Below are 17351 nucleotides of genomic sequence, written 5' to 3' on the forward strand. Positions count from 1 at the left end.
ATACGGGAGAAATACACGTGTTTTACTGTCACAGTCAATCTTTCACTCCTCCACATCCCTGTCTTCACGAGCTCATGGCGCCCTCTAGTGCTAACAAGAAAGCTTGATGCTTGTTGAAATAATAACTACTAAAGACCTCAATTTAGTATGTCCCTCGCTGAAAACAAAGGTAGTTTACAAGACACCCAAACTGCCACACCTCTGTGTTTTATTCTTTTATAATCAATCATTCACTCACCCACCGTGCTCCACCTTAGTCATTGTGAGCACATGAAAACCTCTGTACTTAGAACTAAACTCGAGTCCTGTTACAATATAAAATGAAAGAGGACCTTACGTATTTTAAATCTGCCTTCATCTCATGTTTATGGAGGTCAAAGATGAAAAATAAAACCTATATATAATGTTCAAAAACAAGTAAAACAGCGGCTTGTGTCAGCGGGTTTTGGATTTAGTCCATGGTTACATAAATGCAGTAATAACTGCAGAGGTCTTTTGATTTTTAGTTTTTTTCCTAATCTGCTTTGTTCTGATTAATGCCTTTTGTGTATGTTTCTCCACACGCAACCCTTTGCTTGTCTGCAGTATTGTTTCCACCAACAGGAAGCAGCAGGTAATTATAAGCAGATTAGGAAGTGGTAACAATGACTTGAATGCTATTCTTCTTCATATAGGAAAACATCCCACTGGGTATTGTCATCATCAGTGTCCAGAAAAGAAAAGACATCAGGGCTCATGATGACATTAATAAGGGAATAATAAAAGGAAAGAAAAAAGACCTATGGGTGCATGGCTACAAGGGTTAGGATATATGTTGTGTGACAGCAGAGATGAAGATGAGGACTTGGTGTGGTACAGGCAGCCTGCAAACCGTGGCAGCAACATAAGCGTCTTGTCATACTGTATTTCAAAAATAACCAGCCGTTATCAGCATCCTGTACCCTAACACTGGCGATCAGGATAAGCGGTCACACATAGCTGACCGCTTATCCTGATTATTCAATCCCTTGCAGAATTAGTTTGCTCGTTTACAAAGAAATGTCTCTAAAGAAACAGTCTCTAATCTTCACGGTAGTTGAAGAAAATATAAAACACACACACACACACACACACAAACATTACATAAAAGGTATGTACCTGTACTTTTATAGTATTTGGTGAGGAAGAAACACTTTTTGGCTAGTAAAGCGGTAAAACATTTCTTATAGTTGGTCACCAGGTTGGCAACTGGATCAGGAGGGATTTTGGCCCTTCTCTCTAAATCCTTGTGGTTTCTTGGCTGCCACTTGGCAACTGGAAGCTTCAGCTCCTTCCACAGATGTTCAATCGGAAAATTGGACCTTTGGTGTGGTGAAGCTGTCTTGTACTTTTAGCAGAAAAGGAGCCTGAAAGCATGACGTTTTCACCTCCATGCTTGACTGTGGGAATAGTGTTCTTTGGACGTTACTCAGTATTTCTCTTGCTCCAAACATGCAGGGTTGAGTTGATGCCAGATAGCATGATTTTAGTTTCTTTTGACCACAGTACTTTCTCCCAAGTCTTCTCTGCTTCATTTAGATATTCACTGGCAACTAGATGGGCTTTAACATTTGCCTTATTGAGCACAGGGACCTTGGTGGTGCTGCACGACATCAATGCACTGCAGCATAGTGTGTTATGAAAGGTCTTCTTAGTGATGGTGGTCCCAACTGCCTTCAGAGCCTCCTGTATGGTTTTAGACTGATCTACTACTTTCCTCATGATTATCTTCATCCTATGAGGGAAGATCTTTCATGGAGTACTAGACGGAGGGTGACCAATGATTATTTTATATTTCTTCCATTTCCAAGTATTTGCAACAATTTTCACCTTCTCTCTAAGCTTCTTGCTGATGGTTTAGAGCTCAGTCAAGTCTTGTGCAGGCCTCCAATCTGTTCCTTACATCCTTTGGCAGCTCTTTGGTTTTACCCATGCTGGTGGAGAGGTGCTTTTTTCTGGATTATAGGTTGATATTATCCCTCTTTCTATTAAAATGAAACTAGTAAAACAAAAAACACAAAAAATGAGAGAATGTTCATTTCTTTGGCAATGAGCAAACGTACAATTTCAGCAGGGGATCACATTTCCCCCACTGTAGGTGTGAGCACGTTCACATGAAAGGGGTGATTTGGCAATCACACTGATTATTATGTCCCCAGCTAAGCAGCTGATTTTACAAAGGAAGAATGAAGTTGTTAAAAAACATAACAGAGAATCAAAATAACACAGCTACTTCAGATAAATCAGCGACATGAGAGAAAAAAAAACTGTACTGTTTCGTGTTAAAAGTGCTGTATGAATTTGTGAGTGTTTTCAGTGTTTTGGACAGTAAGACGGGAAAAGAGCTACATATTGGTAAAGTGTAGCTGACTTCAAGGCAGGAAGAAAAGCTGGGGAAAATGCCAATTGTGCGAGTTAACAAATTTATCAGTATCACAACTTTATCATTTAGGAATTGTGACATTGATTGAGACTTCAGTCGGTGGAGAGTTCATACTGGCGTTGTGCCAGAAAGTGTTTTTTACATGTAAGATGTTTGCTTGTATTGGTAAACAGAGTGTAGTCAACAGGATTTACAAAGGGATTATGTTTTAAATAAAGAAATTACCTGTTTTAGCATTTCTCCAGTGCTTACAACACCATCCAGCCACGACTTTTGAGGGACAAGCTGGAGCTATTGGGAGTGGACCACCACTTGTTCCAGTGGATACTGGACTATCTCACAGAACGCCCACAGTATGTGAGGACACAGGGTTGTGTCTCTGATACGCTGGTCTGCTCTTCAACCTCTACACTGCAGACTACTCCATCAGCTCCCCACGCTGCCACCTACAGAAGTTCTCTGACGACTCTGCCATAGTCGGCCTCATCACAGGTGAGGACGACTCAGAGTACAGACAGTGGACTCTGGACTTTGTGGACTGGTGTCAGCAGAACCACCTGCTGATCAATGCTGGGAAAACCAAGGAGTTGGTGGTGGACTTCCAGAGACTCAGAACCACCATACTGACACCGGTGAACATCCAGGGAGTGGACATTGAGATAGTGGGCTCGTGTAGGTACCTGGGTGTTCACCTGAATAATAAACTGGACTGGAGCCACAACACTGATGCTCTTTACAGGAAGAGTCAGAGCAGACTCTACCTGCTGAGGCGACTGAGGTCATTTGGAGTCCAGGGAGCGCTTTTAAAAACCTTCTATGACTCTGTGGTGGCATCTGTCATTTTTTACAGTGTGGTATGTTGGAGCAGCAGTTTATCGGCAGCTGAGAGGAAGAGGTTGGATAAACTCATCAGGAAGGCCAGCTCTGTTCTGGGATGCACCCTGGACCCAGTGCAGGTGTGGGGGAGACAGAAGAGCTCTGGCCAAAATAACATCTCTGATGGACAGAGTCTCCCACCCCATGCATGTAAATGTTGCTGAACTGCAGAGCTCCGTCAGTGAAAGATTGCTGCATCCTAGATGCATGAAGGAGCGTTTCCGCAGGTCCTTCCTCCCTGCAGCTGTCAGACTGTACAATCAAAACTGTTCCCAACAAACACAGATGTTTACATCAGCGCTGTAACTTGCACTATTTTATCAACCGATTCACACTACAACCTGGGTTGTCCTCTTATCTGTATTTAATTAATTTAATTTAATAATGGTACAGTACTCTGTTTTTGGTAACCATTGCCTTTGATGTAAATATGTAAAAAAAACTAATTTCATTTTCTACCTTGTAGCAGGAATGTTGTTTGTGGCTCAAGATGACTTAATAGCGATCACAAGGGAAACATTTGGCACATGCTTCACATGTTATAGGCCAACAAGTCAATTACAGCAATTAAAATACGAGTAATCACTTTTTTTGGCGAATACCAGAAAGCACTTTTTGGCAGACGATCACTTAAGGTTCGCAGAATGAGTTACCATGGCGATGTAACCTGGTAACTGATTGACCTTTTTAGTACAGGGAACCCAGGGTTCATCCTGGAGCTACTTAATAAATAGAATGGGTTAGTCAGGCAGGTGGAGGCAGGAATTGGCAGCATGCCACTCCTGTCTCTATGGCAGGCAGGAGTTACATAATAAATGAACGAATAAATGAATTTTTTTTTTTCCAATGCCAGGGTTGAAAAGGGGGATCTTTCTTTCTTTCTTCTAGAGCCTCCATCCAAAAAAGACGTTGGGGGTACCACCTCCAGGACACTAGAGGTCACTCTAACTTTTGTTTTATTTTATATTTTTTCTTCGGATATGTTTTAGGAGACTTGCGTGTGCGTGCAAACATGTCGCCGTTCAAGAGAAAACGTGCCGGCCAGGATTCCGTTGATTTCAAGCCGAAAAAAGGAAAACTGGTACCAGATGAAGGCAAAGGCCTAGAGGAAGTGGGAAGAGAGAAGGAACATGAGATCACAGTGCCAGCGCCGATCTCTCAGGTCAGAGTTATAGCGTGTTATTGTCCACTGAACTATTTTAGCTGAGCCAACTTCAGTTTACCAACTACGCGCTACTTTACTTACTTATCTATAACCTATTCAGTGTGTAGCATCAGATAGAGGAATTCGTTATATTGTAACATTCCCAATCTGATATCGACACAGATATAAACCAAACTGCCTCCTTAAACGTACAGTCGGTATTTAAGGCTAATTAATAGTAAAAAGAAAGAATGTTGTGCTCATAAATATGATAGTGTGTTATTACGTTCCATCCAACAAATTGATGCGTTTTAATAAACGCATCGTTAATCCATTAAAAATACATAAATGCCTCGTGATGTTTTGTGGAGGCGGCAATGTTCCCCCAGCTTATTTAAATACAGTGGCCGGGAAGGACATTTCCACCTAGTCGCATTTTACATGTGAGGCTAAAGCTCGGCTACATGTGTAAAACACCAAAGGAAGAGAACTCGTAGAACTCGAGCTATGAGGCTCCTTTAAATTCGTGCCTTCGTCTTCAGACTCAAGACTTGAAGGATTATGCTTGTGTTTTATAGTTGTGGAGAAGGGGTCCCCTTCATCAAAGAAACAAAAATGCAAAGGAGAGAGAAGCACCTCAAGCCTCATGTCCTGAACTCAAGCCAGGGCTTTTGTACATGGAAACAACATGCTAATTTATTCCTGATGTTGTTGCTGTTACTCATAGTCACTGGCTAAACAACAACAGCACTTGGTTATAAAGTAGACTCAGTGTCCCAAAAAGGTTTTGCTGTAATAAGCGGTTTGCTTACATCGGAGGGTTTATTCACAAAGCATCAAAACAGCAGCTTTTACCAACAGAAAGGTTCAGCATATCCTCAATAACTTACCTCAGTATGGAGGTCAAAGGTCACTGACCTGTATTAGACTACTTCCACAAGGTTTGACGGTCTCTTCCAGATTGAATAAATGTGGATCCCTCTTACCCAGCATTGACAGCTGAGGTAAACAATGGACCAACAGCCTTCTGCAAACAGGGAAAAACTCCCGGGCAGATCCATATCTGTTCTGAACCGTAGTAGAAGAACACTGTTTCTTTGCTTTTGTTGCATTTTAAGACTGAAATTGCAAACTGGTATTTGTTTTAGTTCGATGTTCTGAGCTAAACTGTCTTTAACAGGGCAAATGGACCAACAAGGAAAGAGTTCTGATTTTCTCCTCCAGAGGGATCAACTTCAGAACCAGACACCTGATGCAGGACCTGAGGACCATGATGCCTCATGCAAAGGCAGGTTAGTGTCATGTAGCATTCACCTACAGCATTGCTTCACACAAACACCTGTGTTATCTGTCTTACCTTACTAACCCACAAATCTTGTACCTAGACACAAAAATGGACAGAAAGGATAAGCTGTTTGTCATAAACGAGGTAAGTTTGCTGTTTAACATCTTAGTTTACTCTTATATAACATATATAAAGCATCCAGGAGAATAAAGTCATTTGTTTGGCAGGTTTGTGAGATCAAAAACTGCAACAAGTGCCTCTATTTTGAGGCCAAGAAGAAGCAGGACCTCTATATGTGGTGAGATTTTCATTGGTATTACATCTCGTGTACATCAGACTCGTAGGAGAGCCAATCTGAACTAAGTTCAATCCTGTTCTTGTCCTGTAGGATTTCAAACAGCCCCCATGGCCCTTCTGCAAAGTTCCTAGTCCAGAACAGTAAGTTATTTCGCCACTAAAGTCCTCAAATGCAGCAATCATTTGTTATACGTTGGGGAAAATAATTGCATTGCCCCTCCTCTTTGACAGTTCACACACTGGCCGAACTCAAACTGACAGGAAACTGCCTCAAAGGATCCAGGCCGCTGCTCTCGTTTGATCCTGTGAGTAGAACTGGGTCATAAAGCCAGGAGTAATAAATTAGACTTGCTGTTAGTTTATAATCAGTATGTCTTTATTCTGAATTTGTTGCACTATGAGTCTCATCAACACCACATCAGATATTTATGGTTTAGTGTAGTCCAGGAAATAGGGATGGGAATTGGTAAGAATTTAGCGATTCCGAAATCAATATCATTTATCAATTCAATTACTTATCGATTGTCATTGGGTCCGTTTTGAAAGTCACCACAGTTGCTAAGAAGCAATATAGAAATTACCTTCATGCAAATTAACTGCATGCTGTGGGTTAAATGTTTGTGCATGTTACACAGAACACTTCTCTTGCAGTAATGCAGTACATTACTTAATTACTCCCTGGAAAAAATAATTCCTTACAGTACTCATTACATTACTTTCATGTTACTCTATAACTTAACAATTCCAAGGAATTGGACCTCTGGGAATCGGTTTTCTACATAAACCGGTTCTCGATTCCCATCCCTACAAATAGCATCACAAAAATCTGCACAATGTCTTCACTCTGATACAAAATTCTCGGTCTGTGATCTGAATAGTGAAAGTTTTTTTGTGTTTAAGTTGAATTTAAGAAAAAACGCCTGGGCAAGAGCTGAAGTTTATTTTTACTCTTTATTTTCTTCCACAGAAATTCGACAAGGAGCCCCACTATGCTTTACTGAAAGAGCTCTTCATCCAGGTGCGTTTCCAGGACAGCGTGGATGTAAACTGTGACTGCAGTTTTTGACACTTTGTGTCTAAAGTCCGATTACATATCATGTTTTTACTGTAAAGAACGGAGCAGATGTGATTTTTTTAAACATTTTTTTTCTTGAAGAGTTGAACAAATTGTATTTTCTGACTGAACTCATTCGGTTTTTCTTTTGTAGACCTTTTCCACCCCACGCTACCATCCTAAGAGTCAGCCTTTTGTGGACCATGTTTTCACCTTCACCATTGCAGACAACAGGATTTGGTTTCGCAACTACCAGGTACTCTTCCGCCACACTTTTCTAAATTTCATTTGATATTTTATCCCTGGCTTGAGCGGATTCCAAATGAAATACTTCTTATTTTCCTCTGGCTGTGTTCAGATCATTGAGGAAGATGGCTCTCTAGTGGAGATTGGGCCTCGCTTTGTTCTTAACCTCATGAAGATCTTTCAGGGGAGCTTTGGGGGGCCTACGTTCTATGAAAACCCAGACTTCCGTTCTCCTAACATGGTAAAAATCCATTGCACGATAGCTGAAGTTACAATTAATGTTCCTGATATACTAACGTTCTTACATCGAACATCTCTCTGTATGCTCCTGCAGCACCGGAGAGAGATGCGACTGGCAGCGGCAGCCAAAGTGCGAGAGAAGCAGATGGTAAAGGAGATGCAGAAAGGAAAGAAGACGTCTGCGAAGGAGGACCTGGAAAGTGACGTTACAGCGGATGTCTTCCTGACACCGGCTGAGGAAAGGCCCGCTGACATTCAGATGGAAGCGCCTGAGTCGAAAGTGGTGAAGAAAAAACAGAAAGCTTTCAAAAGACAAAGGATGCAGATGGCACGTAGGTAACTGGATGGACTGCAATAAGCTGAGTGAATACTGCTGCCATTATTCAGTAAAAATATGGCAATGTCACCACACAGTCAGGACTCAAGTACAGTATTAGAAACAGTCCTTGGGCAAATATGCATCATGTTTTGTTGCCCCAGTTTATGAACTCCTTTCTTCTTTTTCTGATAAACAAGTTTTTCTTGATGTAATGTTTATTGAGTTGGAGTAAAAACTCTTTTCTATGTCATAGAAATAAAATACCAACTTGATCTCTGTATCCTGTGATGTATACTCCATAAAAGACTTTTGGAATAGTCTCAGCATAGACTTGGAGGAAGTGTGTCCACAGCTTAAGAGAAATCACACCTATTCAAAGTAGGTAGAATAGGTGTTGTTTTAGATCAGTGAGCTGGGTCTAATGTGTCCTGTTTTACAGGCTGTCAGCCATCTGGAAGCATATGTCAAAAGACGAGCTCTGATATGCAAATATAAAGAGAGCTGCATTTAACAAGTAGACTCAAATTCAGGAGTAACATTCACAAATTGTGAGACTTAGGACTGAAAACAGCTGAGTCACCATAGTAATCAATAGAGTACTTGAACACACATCGAACATGTCTCTGTATACTCCTGCAGCACATCGAGCTACGATTATGACGTGTGGCGTAATCATAGAGAGCATAAGAACATCAGCAGCAAATCACACGCACAACATCTGTTTCTCTCAAATCTGGCAAATGATGAATCAGTTCATTTTCTGTTTACTCCACTGTGCCCATTACAAGTCCAGCATTTTCTCCATACCTGCCTCCTCTGGCAAACTGACCTCCGGTGTGTAGTTAAGGTGCTTATTACAAGTCAGATTTGAATCTGGTGTTCTCAGTTCTCTTCCACCTCCTCATCGGGACAGCAGTAATATTCTACGAAGCAGATCTGTCCGTCGTCATTCCTGACCAGGTACTGCAGAGAGAGGAAGCCCCGGTTGTCTGTCCTGACGGAGACTTTACAGGACAAAGCCAAGGCTTTGGTGGACGGCTTCAGGAGGGACATCTTGTATCTGTTTGCAGACAGAATACAAACAAAACATTACCCAGGGATACGCTAAAACTATGCAGAGATTTTTAACATGATACGATAGAAAGGCCAAGAAACACTTAACACCGGATCCAGGAGTGCTGACTCATTAATGTCAGCATATCCAGTTGCAGTTGTAAATGTCATTATTTTTCTGTGCTTTTTATTCAGTTACAAGTCAAATGTATCCAGTCAACAAGCTCTATTACATAAGTCATAACAAGTCTGCTTTTAAGGAGATGTAAAGAGGACGAAGAGTCACCGGGGAAATGATTAAAATCCTAAACACCTGCATGCAGGTGCTGCAACGTCCTGTGGCCAGACCTCTGGTTAGAAGCCATGCTGGCAATTACAGTTTGCACACAAGTATACAACACAAGGTCAAACCATGGGAGTCTACTTGAGTGAAGTATTTCCAATTCCAGGAATTTCTAGAGCGCCTACAAGGTGAGTGTATACCTATCCGAGTTCATACTTGGGTTAAGGACACTGGCACTCATTATTAGTGTGTGCACACAAGTGAGTGTCAATATTTTCAAAGCTTAGTTTGTTAATAATAAAAAATATTCTCACTGCCCTTTGGTTATTATTAGTTTACCAAAACATAAGCCACAAAATGCTCAGAATTACAATCAAATATAACAAACTAGATTTAAAGAAAATAAAATACTAAACAGTTTAATACAAATATATTCCAGCATTTCTTATGTTTCATTAAAAATGACTTCTACCATTGCTGGAGGTCATCATTTACAGTCTAGTTTGTTGCGATTACCTGACTGATGCTGGAGAATCTGATATACATCAACTTTGTTGTCCAAGGGTATATTTGACACAGTGACTGAACAGATATACTAATTTTATGACTCTCAAAGGAAAGATGAGTATATTTGGTTATAACTTTTTAATATTTGGACTTAGAAAAAAATATTCATGTCAACATCTTCAACTTTTTCACATTATGATCAGAGTTATCTGCCTGGCAACCATGCATGGCATGTAAAAGGCATGTAAAAGGGTCAAGACTGAAAATGAGAGTAAAGTCAGTCACAGACAGTCGTGACTGACTTTACAGCGAGATAAAGATCACACATTTTCTGCTATGTCATTCACTACTGTGTATGACATTTGGTTTTAGTCGCTGTGTTGGTGCTTCCTGTCCTCCCAGTCCACCTATGGGTAGTTTGTGTTCTCTACAGTCTAAATAATCTGCGCATGTGTTTGTGTGCTGACCTGTTTGTTTGTGTTTCAGTGCACTTAAACAGCTCCATCATGTCCGAGTCTTTGGAGTAATCATAATGAGCATTTCCAGCATTCCCAAATGTTGACAACCTTAGAAAATCAACAAATCAAATAATAATAATATAAATGAAAGGTAAAAAGAGCAGCACTTTCAAAAATAATGCAGAGGGGACAAAGTTAGACTGCAAACTACCTCAGCACACTGATAATGAATGACAGGAAAAAGATCTATTTTGTTACAACAAATCCTTGAAGAAAGTCACTGTGCCTACCTTTAGCTTAGCTATACATTATATTTAGTGTTAGCTTCAATCAATACAATTCAGCATAAAACATGCCTCAACTTTACTGTTAAGAAGACTTAGTTTCCCAGAAGTGGATTATGTCTAATCCCAAATACTTTTCCCAGTGGATATCGTCAGTGACTTTTCTTTTAAGAGCTTTACACACCAGACTCATAAAAATAATTAATTTGAAGATTTATTGCGTTGAAAATGTTTTTCAGAACGAGAATAAAGAGATCTGCCAATCAGACCACTGCATTTGGTAACAAAAGTGTACTTGTAGCTTAAAACACACACCGGTACTGAAAACCGGTGATGCAGCAAAAGTAAATAACACAATTTCAATACAGAAACACAATCAGTTCTACAAAATGACTTCTCTGCCCCCTCAGATGTGATCCTAACTCTGCCCACATGAATTCAAACTACCCTAATGACATCTGGAAAGATGTACAGACATAAGCGGTCGTGATTCAGCTTCAACTTCTGAATGAAACCGCAAAATTCTCCCTGTTGCTCTGAACCGAGAGTCTCTGTTTCTACCATTTCAGTGTTTACATATGTTGTGTATTAAATTCTGAATTTCATCTGTTTTTTCCCCCCAATACTCTTGGTGTGTAAAGGCCTTTACAGTCATTTTAAACACAGTGATTTTTTTTTTTAAACTTCAGCAATGTAATCATAAACCAGCACAACACTGTAGAAAAAGTACAGTAAGGACAGCACACCTGAAGTATGGTTGGCTGGGGGACATGGTAATCTGTAGCACTTCACTAGTCATGTCCAGTTCAGAGAAGGCTTCCTTCAAACTCTCTGACTGCAAGATCACCTACAAAAGAGCCAGGGATACATCAGTTGTTACTGAGTTGTGTTTCCTGTTTTTCTAACACCTGCAAATAGTGTTATGCCCATTGGATTTGTAAAGTAAGGAAACCAGAGAAACTGTAATTTCTGAACTGATTCATTTGCATTGGTTTATTGTTTCCCATCTGATTTTTTTTTGGTATATTTAATATTCCAGTTTTAATAACAGAAAAAGTGAAATTAACCTTGTTCGTGACATTAGTGCTGCAGAACTCAAAGTCAATCGGTTCTTCTGGTTCTTGCGTGTTAATCTTGCACACGGTCACTACACCACCTTCCTCCAGGAACAACGTCAGAGGGAACCCATACCCCCTGTAGCACATCCGCAAGGCTGTTGATACACCTGCAACATCACAAAAAACAGATAAAAAGCATGTTGAGTCCCATCTCAGGTGGGTTTTTTTTAATTAGTTTATTTTTATGAATTTTACCTGGTGTTGTGGTTCCACCAAATATATTGAGGCAATCGAGGAGAACAGTGAGGTTGATCTGAAAAGCCACCAGATCTTCTCTTATGGTGAACTCTTGGAAGATCTCAGCCTGGGAGACATGAGTACAGCTTCACTAAGGTATCAGTATTATAGGATTAAACACAAAGTAAACATACCTGCTCATTTAAGTATGTTCACGGACAAAATACAAGAGAAACACACCTGGATGAAGGCATTGGCCTGCAGACATTTCGAGTCCTCCACTGTGACCTTAAGGCCATTGGTTGTAGCTGTGAAGATGGCGTGATCTTTGAAGGTGATTGCTTTCAGGATGTTGGAGAGATTGCGAGCATTGTCCAAATTCGCCACTAAAACGTACTGTTCATCATCACCTTGCGACTGAGTGGAGAGAGGCATTGTAGCGTTGAAAAAAAGCGCACAGATACCCGCTGCGAGGTCCCTGTAAAGGTAAACACATCAAATTAGCCGCTCCAATCATACATCACATGCGCATGAAGGTAAAACTTTGTTGAATGGCGTATCATTTATATTCTAAATCGGACAGAATGTAAATGCGCCAAAGTGATTTGTGTCGATTCTACAACACACACACACCGAACTGTCACTTTGCTTTTACTGAAGTACTAAGCTTGTAAGCTTTTTTTTTTTTTTTTTTTACTGTGGCTCGCTTGGAGTTTAAAACGACGTAAAACACAAATTAACGTTAATATAATTTACATTTGTACAATCTAGATTCTCCTATACATTAATGTATTTAAAATATTCCCCCCAAAAAAACTGTAACTACCTTCGTGTCTCTTATAAAGCTGTTATGCAGCAGTTCTTGTGATTGTTTTTGAAGAAAGGCGCCTGATGATGAACAATTTCCGCCTGTCGCTCTTCTTCTACGGAAGTTGGAGTTAAAGTACGTCGTACGTCAGCAACATTCCAGATATTTCGCCATAAAACATACTCTGCCCATCGGTAGTGCGTGACAGCTTCATTTTGTGATTGGGAGAGGTGAGAGTCTTTATTCTGTCTTCCTCGTGTAACAGTTCAAATCTTTTTATTTTCCTGTTTGAACTTTGGTGACAGTTTTTCGTAATCGTTATAGCTACCGGGTGTGATATGACGCTAGCTTTAGCTTACTGTTTGATTTTAACTTAGAGAGCATGAAACCAATAGTGTGTCAACTGTGTTAAAAAATGATCGAAAAACAATTTACAGCACACAACAACAGAAATCATGAACAGAGTAATTTGTGTAGTCGTGTGAAAGAAAGCTACCTTCCACCGTTAACTAAGGTAGCTCAGGTTAGCTTTGTAAACATCAGTATGGCTGACAGGTTGCTCGGTGTGGAGGACCCAAGCTGCCAGAATAAATAAAACAAACAAAATAATAAACGTCTCAGTACAGTCATTTTTAACGTATATACACCAGACGAGTTTAAAATAAACGTAGGCAGTAATTGTTGTAAATATGCCATAAATTCTTTTTTAAATTTGTGTAACCTATTTATAAAGAAAGATTCTGTTACTTTTCAAATTATGTACACATTTCTGTCATTTCAACCAATATATTTTTTGCTTTATTTTCGTGTTTTAAAGTGCATGTTGGATTGTTTGATTTGGGGTTTTTTTGTCGTTTTTGTTTGTTTGTTTGTTTTTGTTTTTTAACTATTGTATAAATGTTAATAAATTAATGAAATGTTAATAAATCATTCTACAAGAACCTTGTAGCAATAGCTCAACAACCAACCATAAACTTACTATGTATTTTTTGTACAACTCACTTTTTTTTCTCTGTTGTAGGTTTTTCCATTTTTACCAGCTATGGTGTGCATTCCCTGTATTGTGATTCCTGTCCTCTTGTGGGTCTACAAGAGGTTCCTGGAGCCTTATCTTTATCCTTTTATTTCACCCATTATTAATATATTCTGGAACAAAAAGGCAGTGCAGGAGACCAGTGCTAATGACCAAAAAGTTAGTGAAAAGAGTAATGGGACTTGCAAGGTGAGTAAATGGATAATTTTTTATGATGTTTTCATTAAGAAACTTAAAAATTATTATGGAAATATTTCCCAGCTCTGGTATATAGCGCGAATATATCTAAAAATGATAGTGAAACTAATAGGAGCCACTCAAAGGGTCTCTGTGTTGTGTCATTTTTAACGTAGAAGTTTCATAGTTATTTGATTGCGAGTTTTTAAAAAAAAATTCACTCATGTTTTTCAGCCTGAAAGCAACGGCGAGGCCACTGCTAATGGATCTACTATAGCAACGGATAAGAAGACAGACTGACACCTCAAAATATATTCAATGCTTCAAAAACAATGTAAATATTTAATTCTTCTAGAGAAACTATAGATTAACTTATAAATCACCTTAGAATTAATTGGATTTTATAACCTTCCAATTGTTATTTGGAGTTTGTTTTTATTTTTGTCATCCATCTTGTTGATATATTTTCTGTTAATCATTAATTGATACAGCTGTTTATTGTATTGAATGACATAGATTTTGTAAGTTAAACTTTAAGCATAAATAATGAATAAAATAAACAAGACCTCTTAAGTGCTTCTGCTGCTTTTTCTTCATTTTGAATAATGTGTTCTCTTCATATTTGAGTTGTTAAGAAAGCTGTTTTGTTCATATAACTTTGAAATAATTAAAATAAATATGAAAGAGTGTTAGCAACTTGACACGAAAGTAGGTATAAACTAAAAATTTAGGCCTGACATTTGTGTGTACTGCCAGTAGTAACAGTGTTCAGTAACGGTGTTGCATGTACAGTGGAAGAATTACTCCAGACATAGAAGTAGCTGGGAAACGTTTGTCTTTGTCACACATTGCTCAAAAAGGAAAAATATAGTTAATATATTTAATATCTTTACAGTATTGGAATATACCCTACACTGATCACCCACATTTAAGCCAGTGAAGTAAATGCTATTATTGACTTGTTACTGTGTCTGCATATGTTCTGTTGTGTAACTTGGCTTCCCCTTATTCAAACACGTTCACCATGATGCTGACCGGGCTGTCAATTTTCCAAGATGCCTCAGGACACCCCATAATTCGAAATATATATGCTTAAAATCACCTAGCAATAGCCTAAAATAAAAGGTTTTTTTTAAACATATAAACAACATGTACTGCCCCTATTATTATTATTTTTTATCTTATTCTATTAATATATATTTTGCTGTTCGTTTGCGAACAGCCGAAACAATGCGATATCATGGGCATGCACTAGTTATTAAAAAAAAAAGTAAAATAGAGAAGTTAAAAAATAGAGGGCAGCAGTTCTGATAGCTTCCAACCAGACGAACACACGAAGAAGATGTAGTAAACGCCCTTATGTCGTCATTACGCACAGGGTGGCTACGTGGAAAACATGGAGGAAAGGAGTATGTAGACTAAACTTAACTGTCTGAATTACAAAACAATTTCAGACCCTTTCCTTTGTCGTTCGCACTTAATAAATCAACTGGACTAAACTTCAGGTCACTTTAAGAAACAGTAGTCGCCCCTGAACGGTCCTGGGAGTCAGCAGAGACGCGGAGAGCTGAGAGAAGCGTTTATGACAGGTAAGCTGAGCGGTCAGCTGGCTGCTCTCTGTATATGCGTTATTAACCACTGGCTAAACCAAAGCACTCCTCAATGAGAAATTTATTAGCGCCTGTTTCATTCTTATGTGGGACTTTGAGTTTATATTGTTTACTGTGAAAACTGCTAAGCGGCAGGCTATTTCCTGCGCTTGAAATCAGTATGGTCAAGCTAACGTCGTGCAGGTAGATTAAAAAAAATTAAACAGTGTCATTTAAAGTAAATGTTGAAATAATATAATGAATATGAAAACGGAATTTTAGCTCTTGCTGGAGAAAGATAAATTGTCCTTTATGGTTTAGCACTGCAAATATTGTAAATACTGTACTGCACTTCACTTATGCTGACTACACCTGTGTGTCTAAGGTGTGTCGTTAGAAAAAAAACAAAAGCCATGTCCTGGTTCAGTGTGTGTCGTCCTACTGTGATCCTGTGAACTTTGGCTTTCAAGGATGAGTTTGTGTTTGAGTTGGTGAGATCTGTTTTACAGTTTTTGTAATGCACAAACATGAAGAACTAGGAGTGTATATAGACTGGCTCTTACTCGTATATAGCACTCTTGTGCTTAAGCTCTGAGAGCACTTTATACAGCACGTGTCATCACAACTTTACACACAGACACACTCACACATATTCATACAAGCACATTTTATATGTCTAAGTGCTTTTAATCAAACATTTACACTCCAGTGAATGCAACTCTGGGTTCAGTGTCGTCCCCATGCAGCCTGCAGTAACCAGGGATCAAACCTATCCAATTGAACCACAGTCATCCCTGGCACCCCTGGTGCCCTTGTTTCTTAAAGCCCAAAGCGAGTGCAATCTTTGTGCCTCCAAAGATTAAAGCATTTTCTTTGTCCCAGGTTTTGGCATATGCCTGGTGAAAAAGCAGTGAAGAGCAGTGAGTCTGGCTGAGCACAGCCAGCAAAGATGGGAGCCAACACCAGTCAGGTCAGTGACCTGTCCGATAATCCCAGCCTCAAGGCCCTGGTGGGCACAGAGTCCATATCGGAGAATGACCCTTTCTGGAACCAGCTCATCTCCTTCACCTTCATCAGTCCCACCAGCAGGTAAAAAGGAACACTGTGTTAAGGCACACACACCTGAAATTCAATACACCTGTCAGCCATCACATTAAAACCGCAAACAGTCATTGCAGTGTTCTACTTTGTCTCCAAGCATTTATGTTACTTTAAAAAGACCACTCACATTAACATTGTTGCAAACCAATTACACCCATCCATGGCAACTACAATCCCTGATGACATCCTACCCTACTAGCACATTAGTCCCATCAGACATATCTAGGATGTTCCATAGCAAGCCCAATAAACAATTGCCCCACCTCACAACACAATGGGGTGTGGGGAGGTGTCCACATAACTTTTACAATGGCATCACTCTGCTCATTTCAATTACTTAATTAGTAATTTATTAGCTAAGTCAAATAATTGAGGCTATGACATCAAAACACCACTTTACTGTACTTTTAAGATAAATAACTTTTATACACAATGTGACGCTTTAAATCACTCAGATGAAACCTTCACATATCAAAACCAACAAAACGAGCAGTAAGTCAGGAAGGCAAACAGAGTGGAGGAAAAATTCATATTGACATATGTGAATTTTCCTGGGTTGCAGACCTTAGATGCACTGATGTTTTTAATAATGGTTTGTTCCCTCCACCACAAGGGAACAAAGCCTTCTAGTTAGAAAGTCCTTTTAAGATTTACACCCGGGATTTAAGATTAAACTGTAAACCGGAGGTTTGCAGAGATCACCTGAGCAACGATCTAACAGGGCTGCTGATCTGCTTGGCTGTGATCAGACCAGTTAACCGTTAACGTTTAGTTCCTTTGTAAACAGCACTGAGAAGAAAAGGCACCTTGTTCTCGCTTTCAGGTGGACCATGACTGATTGACTGATGTTACATATTAATCTACTAATGTTGTGATGTTTTCCATTCATAAAATAAATATA

General features: G+C 39.4%; 4 protein-coding genes across 6 annotated transcripts in view; 3 read left to right on the top strand and 1 right to left on the bottom strand.

Moving 5' to 3' along the window:
• Positions 1-4004: 4004 nt before the first annotated feature.
• Positions 4005-8134, top strand: brix1 (biogenesis of ribosomes BRX1). Of its 2 annotated transcripts, XM_085168389.1 has the most exons (10): positions 4015-4439; positions 5602-5713; positions 5807-5850; positions 5934-6004; positions 6095-6144; positions 6235-6308; positions 6971-7021; positions 7212-7313; positions 7416-7544; positions 7638-8134. In XM_085168389.1, exons 1-10 carry the CDS (start codon positions 4290-4292, stop codon positions 7881-7883), a joined length of 1029 nt encoding a protein of 342 aa, XP_085024515.1. In that variant the 5' UTR covers positions 4015-4289; the 3' UTR covers positions 7884-8134. The 2 variants fall into 2 exon arrangements, with proteins under 2 accessions (XP_085024513.1, XP_085024515.1); XM_085168387.1 differs by having other exon boundaries at positions 4005-4439; positions 7416-8134.
• Positions 6358-12670, bottom strand: rad1 (RAD1 homolog (S. pombe)). Its single transcript, XM_085168390.1, has 7 exons — positions 12569-12670; positions 11983-12220; positions 11761-11869; positions 11515-11672; positions 11194-11294; positions 10173-10271; positions 6358-8922 (listed from the first exon to the last, which is right to left on the bottom strand). Exons 2-7 carry the CDS (start codon positions 12175-12177, stop codon positions 8745-8747), a joined length of 840 nt encoding a protein of 279 aa, XP_085024516.1. The 5' UTR covers positions 12178-12220; positions 12569-12670; the 3' UTR covers positions 6358-8744.
• c21h18orf32 (chromosome 21 C18orf32 homolog) lies at positions 12658-14333 on the top strand. The gene is made up of 3 exons (XM_085168391.1): positions 12658-12780; positions 13572-13772; positions 13995-14333. The coding sequence occupies exons 2-3, from the start codon at positions 13593-13595 to the stop codon at positions 14058-14060; spliced, it is 246 nt and encodes an 81-aa protein (XP_085024517.1). The 5' UTR covers positions 12658-12780; positions 13572-13592; the 3' UTR covers positions 14061-14333.
• Positions 14334-14919: 586 nt separating this feature from the next.
• The window catches only part of dym (dymeclin), a 65878-nt gene continuing 63446 nt past the window's right edge, over positions 14920-17351 (top strand). The window contains exons 1-2 of one of the 2 annotated variants that reach the window (XM_085168381.1): positions 14920-15349; positions 16232-16438. In XM_085168381.1, coding sequence (XP_085024507.1) covers positions 16299-16438 — 140 coding nt within the window. In that variant the 5' untranslated portion in view covers positions 14920-15349; positions 16232-16298. The remainder of the gene's footprint in view (positions 15350-16231; positions 16439-17351) is intronic. The other variant, XM_085168382.1, reaches the window with a different exon arrangement.

This window comes from Neolamprologus multifasciatus, chromosome 7, assembly GCF_963576455.1.
Source record: "Neolamprologus multifasciatus chromosome 7, fNeoMul1.2, whole genome shotgun sequence".
Lineage (NCBI taxonomy): Eukaryota > Metazoa > Chordata > Actinopteri > Cichliformes > Cichlidae > Neolamprologus > Neolamprologus multifasciatus.

Excerpts from the sequence above, each read along its gene's own strand:
- brix1 (XM_085168387.1), top strand. The coding sequence starts at position 4,290 with ATGTCGCCGTTCAAGAGAAAACGTGCCGGCCAGGATTCCGTTGATTTC. Across the intron at positions 6,005-6,094 it reads AAGCAGGACCTCTATATGTG|GATTTCAAACAGCCCCCATG; the intron begins GTGAGATTTTCA and ends CTTGTCCTGTAG. Across the intron at positions 6,145-6,234 it reads AAAGTTCCTAGTCCAGAACA|TTCACACACTGGCCGAACTC; the intron begins GTAAGTTATTTC and ends CCTCTTTGACAG.
- rad1 (XM_085168390.1), bottom strand. The coding sequence starts at position 12,177 with ATGCCTCTCTCCACTCAGTCGCAAGGTGATGATGAACAGTACGTTTTA. Across the intron at positions 11,295-11,514 it reads GCACTAATGTCACGAACAAG|GTGATCTTGCAGTCAGAGAG; the intron begins GTTAATTTCACT and ends GCTCTTTTGTAG. Across the intron at positions 10,272-11,193 it reads CCCAGCCAACCATACTTCAG|GTTGTCAACATTTGGGAATG; the intron begins GTGTGCTGTCCT and ends TGATTTTCTAAG.
- c21h18orf32 (XM_085168391.1), top strand. The coding sequence starts at position 13,593 with ATGGTGTGCATTCCCTGTATTGTGATTCCTGTCCTCTTGTGGGTCTAC. Across the intron at positions 13,773-13,994 it reads AGAGTAATGGGACTTGCAAG|CCTGAAAGCAACGGCGAGGC; the intron begins GTGAGTAAATGG and ends CATGTTTTTCAG.